Source organism: Thalia democratica, chromosome 1 (assembly GCF_965202585.1).
Source record: "Thalia democratica chromosome 1, ktThaDemo2.hap1.1, whole genome shotgun sequence".
Taxonomy (NCBI): Eukaryota; Metazoa; Chordata; class Thaliacea; order Salpida; family Salpidae; genus Thalia; species Thalia democratica.
Genome location: NC_139165.1, coordinates 114722972 through 114736281, shown reverse-complemented (window position 1 = coordinate 114736281; position 13310 = coordinate 114722972). Strand labels below are relative to the sequence as shown.

The 13310-nt window shown below is 23.2% G+C and overlaps 1 protein-coding gene across 1 annotated transcript; it reads left to right on the top strand.

The window, feature by feature from the left end:
* Positions 1-12244: 12244 nt before the first annotated feature.
* Positions 12245-13098, top strand: LOC145842401 (kelch-like protein 25). The gene is made up of 2 exons (XM_082949835.1): positions 12245-12695; positions 12959-13098. Exons 1-2 carry the CDS (start codon positions 12245-12247, stop codon positions 13096-13098), a joined length of 591 nt encoding a protein of 196 aa, XP_082805961.1.
* The last annotated feature ends 212 nt before the right edge of the window (positions 13099-13310 follow it).

Below are 13310 nucleotides of genomic sequence, written 5' to 3'. Positions count from 1 at the left end.
TCTCGATTCTTTTGACCATTTATTTTTGTCTACATCATAACAATTTACTGGAAATATTCGTTTGAAATGTGGATGTATTTCCCCTAATATTTGCTGAGTCAGCAACATTTTCTAATTTTCTTTATTATTCAATATCTATTCGTCACCATACCTAAATATATCATAATTTAATCAAAAATTAAACTTTATAAAATAAAGACAAAAACAGTAATAAAATAATTAATATTTATGATAAAAAAAACTATTTTGTTGAAACAGCAAGTAATAGGTAAAACACCTCTACTTTTAAACAAGACATTTTGGAATATTACGTTTCTGTTTTCCATCGAAGTAGCTTAATCAAATAAAAATAGGTGAGTTGTGGTTTAAGAGCAACTAATTTTTTGTAAAATTGACAAAAACTTTAGAACTGCTTGTTTAATACAAGTATCAAATATTTTATCTTTCTCAAAAATTAAATTGTGTTTATTATTACATTTTATTATATCAGGGATTGATGACAATTTATTAGTAAAAACATCATATAATTATACTGTATTAAGTTGATCTTCATTATTATTTCCACAACCTGTACTAAAAATTTTTCTTTGAAAAACTGGGCAAGCTGCATCAATTCTTGCGACATTCATTCAAGGTGTTTCTTTAAAATTGTTACATTTTTTATTAAATTTCAAACAGAAGTTAGTTATTGAGTTGACATCATCTGCATCATTATGATAAAAACCTAAAAAAATAAATACTTCATTTATAAATGTATTGCACAAAAGTTTCAACGAGTATCAATATGCAATAATTAAATAAAATTTATTTTGGAAGAATAGGAATAATTTTGACATTTTTTATTAAATTGTAGATAATTTTGTGAACTTTATTTTTAAATGGAAGTCTTTTTTTTCTAAACTCACGATGGACTTGTTTTTATTTGATTAAATATTTATCGACTGAAAAAAGAATCGTAATTTTTCATTTTAAACTCTTTGCGATAGTTTTTGTTGTTTTAAGAAATTTCTTGGTATTAAATGATTTAAAAAAAAACATTTTTTTTTGTTGCACTCGTTGTATTTATTTTAGGCGGAAAAATTTATCTACTTTTTATCATATTTTTTTTTACTTAAATTAATTTTTTTTTTAAACGTAGGTTTTTTTAAGTAAAAATAATTTATATACACTTGAATAAACATAAATATTATAAATTTATTTTTTTGTTTATGTACTGCTTTAGAGAAAAAATAAAGTTATGTCATTTTAGTTAAATAACTTTAGATCATTACATAATAGCAGTTGACTAACATAAAAATCTCAAGAAACTTTCAAAAGTTGTACTTGAGCAAATGCAGCCTTAAATATTATATGTTGGTTGAAAGAGTTAAATTGATTCTTTATATAATATTGTTTGGCTTCTGTTTTTGTGATTTCAATAAGTTCACAGACGTACTGTTTTAATGAATAAAAGTCAAATATTCTATTTAAATATAAGCAATGATAATTTGCTCTCAGCAATTTGTTTATTAATATGAAAACAATATATGAGTTATTTTTTTATTACCCAAATAAATAAAAAATTTTGCTACAAGTTAGCCACACTCTTATACTATAAAGAGTTTTGTAGTTTGTAAGTAACTCTTAAATTTAAAAGTTAAAATAAGCATATTCAAATCAAAACTTTAACATTATTTATTTATATTAGTTTTGGAAAATTTGATTTCTTAAAGTCTTTTAACTATGTAATCGTAAAACAATTTTACGTAAATTAATAGTGCAAAATAATATCAATTATTCAAAATAAATCTATACTTGAAATTTATTTTTACTTGTCTAAAAAAATAATCTATATAACCTCATTCCTAGAAGCTTTAACTAAAACTACTGTAGCATGATAAAAATCAAGTTAATATTTTTTAAATGTGTCTACTACTGAGCTAGAATCATGCAATATTAATCAACACCTAAGATTTTTTAAAGCCTTTATTAGGACCCCTTTAACATTAGGCTGAAAAAATTTTATTGATGCATAATTAATATTTAAATTACTAGTGGCACAAAATTACCATTAACAGGGTTGCCAAATACTAAAAAAGTCTGGAAAATATGGAATTTTTCATTCTAGGCTGAAAAAAACCTTGAATTTGAGAAATATTGTAAAAAAAAAACAGAAAAACCTTGGATTTTGTACAAAAATCACTAAAAATAACTTAAATTTTTTAAATTTTTCAAAATGTTCAGTAGTAAAGTTTCGATTTGAGACAAAAAGTCAATAAAATAGATAAAATAATTTTGTCATCATCTAAATTTTTTATCAAAAGACACATTTATACTAGATATCTAGTGCCTTTTTAATGTTTTTATGCTGTTTAACACAGTTTCTTACCTAAAACTTAACTTTAAACTAAGGTAGACTCAAAAATGTGTACCTTTAGAAACTTTCTAAACCTGGAGAAAATTGCCAAAAAAAAAAGACAACCCTGCTTTAAGTATACCAGACAAAATATTTTTATAAAGGGTTGCCATACACTTAGGATAGTTGGGACACTCAGGATTATTTAAAATACTTTTGACATCTCAGGATGAATCACAATAGTTTTAGCTACCTTGTTTATAATAAAAAGTACTGCCATCAAGAACATGTATACAAAAATGTTAAAATTTGAAAGATTGAATATCTTAGCAAATTTTTACAATAACACAATATAATGAATATTTTTTATGTTTAAAAAACATCATTTTCAACCTTTGATCTACGAGTATTTTTTTTGTAAACCCTTGAAAAAACATCTCAAAAACCAATTGTCACCCAGGTAAATCTTTCAGTAGGTCAAAATTTTATCAACTTTAATTCTATTTTCCCCTCTATCAACTAACATTGAAATTGATAGAACAAACCTGTTTTTTAAAGAAAATTAGTTTTTTGGGGACACTTTGTTTAACAAATACTCACAGGATAAAATTTAACACTAAAAATACAAAAAAAAATCTAATCATGCAACAAAATTAGAATCAATTATTCAAATTTGTGATCATATATTATGCTAAATATGTTTTGATAAAATAAAAGTATTTCTTATAAAATTTCGTTCCGAGACTGATTCACAATGTTTTTATTAATGGTTGAAAATAAAGTTATTGAAAACTTGAATAATTTAAATTCGGAAAAAGTAAGCTAAAAAAAATGTTCTAAACTTAATTATATTACTAAGTTATTTTACCCTGATAGCTTAAATGTATAAAAAACTATCTTATTGTTGTTTATTTTAAAGTTTTGGGAGAAAATGCTACACTATTTTATATTACTTATGTTTCTGTGATCAGATACCTAGATAAAGTGCTTAGAAATGATGTAATTGTTAACAACATCAGTTTTTGATAACTCTTAGTGGTTTATAAAAATAAATTTTATTTATTTTTTTTGATCACTCATACACAAAATATTCAGCTTGTAAATTAGAAATTAGTTTAGTTTGAAATGTATAAACATGACTAAAAATATTGTTTCCTTTTATCTCCTAAAATAAATTATCAAGCTACTTAGAATTTTTTATGTTGTACTAAACTTTTTTTTTTCGACAGTGATAAAAATTGCTGTTAAAATTTAGGTAGACTATTTAAAGTTAAATGATGTAATAATTTAGTTAAGTTATCTTTTTTGTCATAGTTTCAAAATTTACTTTTTAGTACATAGTACATAAAATTTACACCTTTGTTATATAAAATAAATACCTAATATGGAACTTATTACAATAAACTAAATATTTATTTAAGTTTTGTTAGTAACTAAAAGCTGAAAGATGACAAAGTTTAAAAAAAAATTAAAACTATGTTTTTATCACTTTTGTCAAAAAAAAAACTAAAAACTTTAATAGTTTATGCATGTGTTTCTAACTATACTGTCTTTGTTTAAAAAATAATTAGGTAGAAATACATCACGACATTTTTTTTTTACATAAGTTAAAGAACTCATTTTTTTTTTTTAAACAAACTTTACAAAATTTTATTTTATGGTTTTTGTAGCTTTAGTTGGGTTGAAACTTGCTATATATTTAATTTAATTTGTAAATTTTTTAATTTCCATTATGAAATGATCTGCATTGATTTATTAACGAGCAAAAAACATTGAACCCTGGAAAAACTTAGAAATTGAACTTTACTTTTGAGTATTACAAAAATTTTTGTGTATTTTAATTAAAAAAGTATTTAGATTAACTTTTATAATTTATTTTGTGTATAAAAAAAACTCGAAAAGATTAATGGTGATGTAGTTTTAATAAAATAAGAAAAAACAAAGAGCCATCACGAGTTTACTGATGCAGGTTTGCATCCCCGTATTACAGCCATAAATAAACTATATATTAGTTTAAAGGAGATAATTCTAAACAACTTTGCTGCTGTTAACATGTAAACATTTGTTTTATTTGTTGTTTTTTTAAACTGTAGATAGTTATGATAAATTTTATAATTTCAAATTCAAATATCCTGTAATTTAAAAATTAAGCTAGAAAACATGGAATATCTTATTTTTTGAAAAAAAACTGGAAATTTTTTTTAGTTTTGATAAAATCACTATTAAACCTAAAATTTTTAAATTTTATTATATGTTTAGTAGTAAAACTTTGATATGACAAAATAAAAACACTTTTTAGTCTATAAGTTTTGTCAAAAAAATTTTATTTTTTAAAAGTTTTTTAAATAGCTTTGCATTACCTTTTAATATTTTTTTTACTATAAAACACAGTTCTTTTCTTAAACAAAATTTTTAACTAAAAATAGACCAAAAATTGTATACTTAGTAAGCCCTGGAAGAACATCAGAAAACCTAAAATAAAATTTGTCAGAAGTTAGGGGCCATCCTGATATTGTTAAGTGTATGAAGGGAAGGTAGCTTATTTATACTAAAGTAAAACAATTTATTTTTATATCATTTAGATTTATTAATAAAGAATACAATTTAAGTACTGTTTAGGTATTTTTATGAAACTTGAATACTATTTAAGACTTTAATTTCAGTTTTATAATATATATTGACTAAAATATTCAAGTATTAAACACTCAATTTTTAAAATCTTTTAAAAAATAGATTATAAATTTTGATATTTTGTTTTTTTTTTTTGTAGTAATTTAAGCTTGATTTTTTATTTGAGTTTACACGAGGGCAAAAAGAACGATTTTAACTAGGAGAGAAAATTAATTGTTAAGTTATTATGATAATATGCTTTAAGCACTTTTTTATAATGTTGCTAGGCTAACTTGATACTAAATAAGAAAAGTTTCTATAGCCTAGGGTTCGGCCAACAGCCTTAAGCAACTCCAGGCCAACTTTTCAAGGAGAAAATGCAGTCTGCACTCGAAAGTTTTCGAGGGAAGCAATGTCTATATTATTATATGTGTTATTTTATAATAATTCTAGCAATTAGTAGAAAAATGCAATTCTAACCCAAAATATTGCAAAGTAAGCAGTAAAATAGCATTAGTTAAGAGTAACTATTAAATTAACAGTTAAGTTGTAAGTTTTTATAGCAAAACTTTTTTTATTGTTGTAAAATAGTTAGAGTTTACCTATAAGGTATCTTTTCGGCAGCATATTTTGGCTTTGAGGACTGCATTTGGCCCAAGGACCGCAGTTTGTCGGCTCCAATTTTACATAAAATGTGATGCTAGACTATTTAGTTGTTTTCAAATGATTAAAACTTTTAAATTTCACAGAAGTTTGTGACCTGCGATTCGTTAAGTAAAATACTGCTTAAAATATTTTTTTAGAGCAATTAAAGAAAACTTTAATATTTTAAACTTGCAATATAGGTTATTATTTAACAATAACTCTTTACTAGAGCTTAAATAAAGCTAATTATATGAACTTTTTATTTGACAACCATTTATATTATATAGCCGCAAACGTCGAGTAAATTTTTCTAAAAAAAAAAAGACTTACCTATATAAAAATGCCGAGGTCGACTCATTGTATAATTTATTAGATTTTAATAATTATACCTCATTGTTAAAACTACTCAAGCATGACGTTTTGAGTTTACTGGTATAAACTTGTTAAAAGTTTTTAAAAAAAATTAAACTGATTAAGTCTGACATTTATTCAATATAATCTTAATAAAAAAATAGGTTTGACAAACTTATATTATCAAAAAAATATTTTATAAAATATAGTTTTTAATAGCATATTTAAAATTCTCTAATAATATTGATTGTAGATTAGAAACACAAAAAGATTAATTTTTGATTATGACTTGGATAAGATCCCTGCTTAACCAATTTACTTTGAATATTTTGGTCTTTTTAAATTTCATATGGAAGTAAGTATCTATTCTTTGGTTTTGATAAGGTTGTGACAAAGCAGAAAAAAGTATAGTTAAGCATAGTTATTAAGTGACAGCTTAATATTTATAATAAAAACACTTTTTTTTAATATAATTAAGTATATTTTAGAAGTTAAAGTTAAAATTCATAGATTTAATGCTAACATTGTTGTGATGAGTTTGTTATAGAGTAATATAAGATATTCTTATTGTTAGATTTAAAAAGTAAATTAAATGTTTCTTATTAACTATTTAGTATGTTTGATATTTCTTTAGTTACTTTGCTTTTAATTTAAGTTTAAAAATGTTTTCCATTTTCAAAACATTTTAAACTTAAATTAAAACTTTAAAATGTTTTCTATTTATGAATTTAGGGATCTTGTCATATGTATAAATAGAAAAACTTTACTTAATTTATTACTTGAATATTTTTCTTCTTGTTTAATTGTTTTACTTAAAGTTTTGTATTTTGTAAGAGAAATATGTTTGCAACTAAATAATGGATATTTATTTAAACATAACATATTAAAAATCTTTAAGCATATTAATATTTATTTAAATTTGCGCCTTATTTGTTGATTTAAATTTTAGTATAGTTATGAAATTTTTATAATTTCAAACTCAAAAAAACTGAAATTTAAAAAATTAGTCTAAAAACCATGAATTTGAGAAATTTTTGATAAATAAAAAAATTGTATTTTGAACAAAAATAATTTCAAACTTTAAAATTCAAAAGAAAAAAAATACATAATTAGTAAAAAAACTAATTAACATAATTAGCATTTATTCAAAAAACCTACAATTTAGTCTAAGCCTTTTTGTCATCACTAAAACATTATTGTTCAAGAAATAATTTTTGTCAATGTTTATAAAGTACCTTTACATTATATTTTCATTTGTATATACTGTTTAGCTGTTTTATATCTTAATTTTAGTTATAAACTGACAAAAAAAAACAGAAATGTATATTAATAAGGTCTTGTGGAACTTAAGAAAACCTTAAAAAACCTTATAAAAAAGAAGTTGCCACACTAATTACAATGTTAAAAACAAAGGTAGAGTATAATATGTTTGTTTTAAATTTTATTAACATAGGATAACTAGGCTAATAGTTACTTATTTAAAGTAATTTATCAAATATTTGCAATGAATTTTGACAGTTTCAAAGGTTCAAAGTTGCTACACCCTCTGGCATTTCAAGATAGTTCAAATTGATTAGAACTTTGTTTTAATATTCAAGCTAGTTTGAGTGTTATTATATAATTTTTAGCTAGTTTTTTGTTTTTAAACAGGGTTGTCTCACACTTTGTATACTTACTATAACGTAGAACAATTTAAATTGCTAAACAGTAATTAAGATAACTTGAAATAACTTGACCTTTTTTCAACTCAGAAAGATTAAAGACAGGTTTGTTTATTTTCTAATTATTAACATATATTCTCTGGACTTATTTTTTCTAGATTCAAAATGTGAATAAGTTGACTTATTTTGAAAATTATGTATTTCTATGTTTTTATCAAAATATTGAAATGGTTTTATCAGTCTTCATAAAGATCTAAGAATAAAAAATTGTAATTTTTAGTTAATTTTTTTTTTAGATTTTTACCATAAATGAATAAATAAAAAGCTATGTAACTTAGTATATATTAATAAACCAATACATTATATAAGACAGTAAAAACTTTCTTTATAAAACAAAGCAGGGACGTAGCTTGGTAGGTTTCTGCAAATCTACAGAAACGTATACTTATGAAACTCGCTTTTTTTCAGTTTGAAAAGACTCTGCTGTTTTAGCTAAAATTAATTTATGCTTAATTATGCACTCCTGAGACAATTTTGACATATATGTACTCTTTAGCATTTTTAGTGTCGTAAAAAAATTAAACGAATTAAATAAATCCAAATTGTAACATTTAGGACATTAAAGCTTTATTTTATCAGAAAGCTGCAATGCAAAATTGATTCTAAAGGAAGCTGTAGCTTCAAAAATCAAAATCATACAATTTTATTTTACAAAAACTTGCATAACTTGTTGTTACTATTGACTACGTTAAATGTTTAATTTTCAAAACAGTATAAATGTTTTGAGTTAAATTGTGATTTTTTATCTTTTTTTTAATGAAGGATAGGACTTTTGAACATTTTATAGGTAGTTTCAAGTATTGGGTACTTTTAATTGCCTCAATTTTGCAAAAAAAGTACCCAATATTTTGATGATGTTAACTTTACTTTGGGTAGTTTTTAAGGTTATACTTTGTAAAAAAAATAAATTTGCTGTCTAGGCCTATGATACATATTTGTTTATTTTTCTAAATATAAAAATAATTGTATCTAAAATACAACAAAACTAAACATTTTACAACGTTATTAAAATTAAGGAAATATAATTTTCGACTTTGATATTTTTTTGTTTAAGTCACAATTTTAAATTCAACCACAAATTAAGCTATTGAGTTTTAATATTTTTCTTTAACAGATTATTGATGACTTTAAGTTATCATAATTTATCAAAATTTTATTATCTTACATGAATAAGTTGTATAAAAATTCTTATTTTTTGATGATTATTTTTAAACACCAGATTTTTTCAATTTTTTTTATTTCAAAAATTCAAGTGTTTTCCAGATTTTGTTTACATTGTCAAGATCCTGTATTCTAGGTGTTTTGGCAACCCTGCTCAAATTTTAAGGAAGTATTTCTTTCAATATTTAAAAAATAGTAAAAGAAGACAATTAAAACCTACTGTAATCTCCTATTTTAATATTACATATCAAAAATTTGTTTTGGTATAAAAAATCTATATAAAGATATTTGTAGTTTAGATTAAATTTCATTAAGTGACATCAACTTGTAATAAAAGCGATCTACATCCTTCCTGTACCCAAGGTGGCTCCTAAAGTTTTTTTTGAAACTGCTTTCATTTTTTCAAAATTTGACATATTTTTTAAAATCAAGTCTTATTTACTTTTCTCGACAAAATAAGTGATCAGAATTTCAAGTCATTCTAGGATTTTATATAACATTCCAAGATTCCCATAAACATTTAGGTTTGATGGCCACCCTGTTAACTTTATTTCAATTTATAAGAAGGTAGTTTTTATTGAAGTACATAACTTATGTATAATTAATTCAAGTTTTTTTATGAATTAAATTCATTAATAAACAATAATAAGAAAAATTTTAAAAATCATTTTTTAATTTGTGTTTGAATTTAAAATTTTAACTTACACAAAAAATATTTCTATAATTTTGTTAACATAAGGAAATGTTTAGTACTATTCTATTTTTTTATTTCAGATATGATTGTTTTCATATTTTAAAAAATTAAAAAAGTGAATTTGTTACAGGCTTAGACAGCAATTTTGTTTTTTTTACAAGTTTAAGCTTCAAAACTACCTAAAGTAAAGTTAATCAAGTCATCAAAATATTTGGTACTTTTTTTTGCAAATTTGCTACAATTCAAAGTACCCAATATTTAAAACTATCTATAAAAATTCCTACCGTTTATTGAATGTTTTCTTGGTTTACACAAGTGGCAAGACATAAAGAGTTATAGGGGGTGTGGGGCAGATTATATTGCCTTGTATACAGTTATCACTCGTACCTCAACATTCCATTTTTGATGTATTAACATAACTGCATTTTTTCAGATTAATTTCAATAACATTAGAGGTAGTTTAAATTGCTGTGTTCCCGCTAGGACGTTATCACGAGTTATTTCAGGTGTTTTAATTTTTGCAGATTCCTTATTTTTTTAGCTAGCTACGTCCCTGGTACAAAGTGATTTATTACAAAAGCAATGTCAATTACTTAACTCTTTTAATTAAGAGTGGAAATCGTAATGAACAAATTAAAAATATTTAGAGCCTATTGTGATTGGTATTTCAAATATACTAGAAATACATTTTTACAGTAATAATATTGGTTTAAGATAAAACCTTTTCTGTTAAAATTGTTTCTATATAAAATAGCTTATTTGTTATTTGTTAAATTTAGATAACTGTAATTAGATAACTTAGTTTATAAACAAAAATGTTATTCATATTTAATACAAAAGTGAACAGCAAATTATTAATCAACACAGTTATTATAAAGTCATTCAAATATTAAAATAAAAATAATTATTCTAAGTCTATTTTTACTATAATCCTGATTCTAGTATATTTATAGCATTTTGTAGTGTTGAAATATACTATTTTTTATTTTTTTTAGTAAACTTTATATATATATATGTTTTATACTACTCATAGTTTGATATATAAAGTTAAAACGATTTTTTAAATGTTTTATTTGTTTTTAATTATAAAAAACTATTTTGTTTTAGCTGTAAAAGTAAACATTAAAGTAACAAGTGTTTGTCATGCACAAGTTAGTAGATAAATTCAGGAGAAATGCACAAAAAAGTTGTGAAGAAAATATCGCAAAATCTTCAATCGAAAATTTTAAAAAAGGTAAGAATTAAAGAAATAACTCAGCTTTTATAAAAAAAATTATGAATTATTGCAGTTTTTTATCCGAGCTAGCTTTGTAAAGATGCTTAAAGAGTATTTTAAACTTGATTGTTAAATATTGGTATTAAGATGTTTTCAGAGCAATCTTGAATATTTAACGCTTATAAATTTGTACAGTACTATTAAACTATTAAAATTTTTATAACATTTTATTAATGTGGATTCTAGCAAAACATATTCACTGTAATAATAATAAAATTGTTAAGTACTCTATATTTTTAAGCTACACAAAAAAGTGTTAACAAGTTAAAGTAATAAGCAAGTAAAATTAAGAATAATTACTGTATCTACAGTATTAACAGAAAATATTCCATAGTAATTAATCTTAGTTTCAAAAAACACATAAATGATAAATTTAGCTTTTATTATTTACTAATAATATTTATGTTTTAAAGTGGTCAACAGCATGTGTAAGTTTAATAAAGAAAGTGTACTATGCAAATTCATTATTTTTATTCCATTTTTAAGAAATTTCTGAAAAATTAAATTTCTGAAATGAGTTTAAACACAATAATAAAATGTTTTTACTTAAACTAGTTATATAACATATATTTTAAAAACTAATTACAATAAACAAATAAAAACTGATGAGTCAATAAAAAACTTAAAAATACTGAAGCAAAAATATTTTGTTTCAATCTAAATGTACCGTATTTTGAACCTTTTTTTTACGTTAAGTTTGCTTTCAAAAAAAAAAATATGTTACTTAACAGTTATTATAACAATTTATTAATCTATTAAAAACGTATTTCTCTGTTAGAAAACATTTGTTAAAGTCTAAAATGTAGCATGAAAAATTTAAAAAATTTGACTGAAAGAAATAAAATATAACAAATATATAAACAACTTAAAAATAAATTGTATAATTAAACTTTTTTATTTTAGATAAAACGAATACTAAAGCAAACGAACTAGCGGTATCTTTAAAACTGAATAGTTTGATGTTTAACAAAGAAGGTAATTTAGAGATATCCGACTTAATAAGGAAAAAAACAAACAAAGACAACCTTCTTACCTATTATAGTTTAGCTAAATGTTTCAACCTAGCTACTATTTCTGAGTCATCCTTGCTTTACATAGAACGTTGTTTTCCAATGGTTGTTGAAACTCATAACTTTTTACACTTAGACTTTAACGTTGTAGCAAAAATACTTGCAAGTTCTGAATTGAATATTCACTCAGAAGTTGAAATATTTGATGCAATAATTGCTTGGTTAAAACACAACAGTGGAGAACGTAGCAAATATGCAAAACAGTTGTTATTAAAAGTTCGTTTTACATTTCTATCAGAACATGCATTGAAATATATTTCAAATTGTTACTCAATGTTCAGTAAAAACCAGGAGTGTGCTAAAACATTGATTGAAATTTATATAAATTGTCTAAACAACAAGTCAGATAGTTATTTTATAAATAGATATTGTGGTCAAAACATGTTGAATTTTTTAATATGCGGTGGTATTATTGGTAAAAGTTGGTGGGGTGAGGTTGTAAATACGGTAAACCAAGTAAGTGGAAGTGATTTAAACAAAACAAAAGTTCTTTCTTCAATGGCTAACAAGAGAGAAAATTTTGAAGCTGTTTGTTTAAAAGGAGAAGTTTACGTATTTGGTGGTCGTGACATTGCAGGTAATTTGGTGAAATCAGTTAAAAAATATTCACCTTCTACTAATAAATGGAGTAAAGTTACTAGTATGTTCGATAATCGTTTAAGATTTTCTGTTTGTTCATTTATGGACAAAATATTTGCTTTTGGAGGTTGTTACCGTCAAAACTATGAAACAACTAAATCTTGTTTACAATTTGATATAAAAAACAACAGTTGGAAAGAAGTTTCTGTAATGAAACAAGCAAGAAGTGATTCAGCGTGTGTAGTCTTTCAAGGTAAAATGTAGTTTCAGGTGGATTTAATAATAATTATAATGAACTAAACTCTGTCGAATCATATGATGTATTTGCTGATAAGTGGTCATCAATGGCTAATATGATAAATAATCTTGGTTATCATAGTTTAGTTGTTGTAAAAGAAAAATTATTTGTTATTGGCTATGAAATAGACAGTTGTGAAATGTTTGAAAACGTTTGTAAGAAATTTGTTTCTTTCAAGCATCCACCGAGTATTGATTTTAATAAGTCTGTTGCAATAGGTAACAGAATTGTAGTTTTTAAAGAAAACAGTTCATCAATAACTTGTTATGATGTTGAGAAAGATGAATGGTTTGAAGAACCATGTGAAGTAACAAAAGATCTCAAAAATTTTTCTTGTGTGAAGTTTCCTTTGTATTAATTTATTGTGTAAATATAAGGTGTTTAGTTATGTTAAATATTAGATATTTAATATATAGATTAGAAATGGTTATTTATGTATTGATAAATATATTTTGAAAAGCTACATAGCTAATTATAATAAAGTGTGTTATTATTTATTATCTGATAAGCACTTATACTGAAAAATAAATTTTATTAAAACTTTCATTGCAGTCATTGTCGAAACAAACA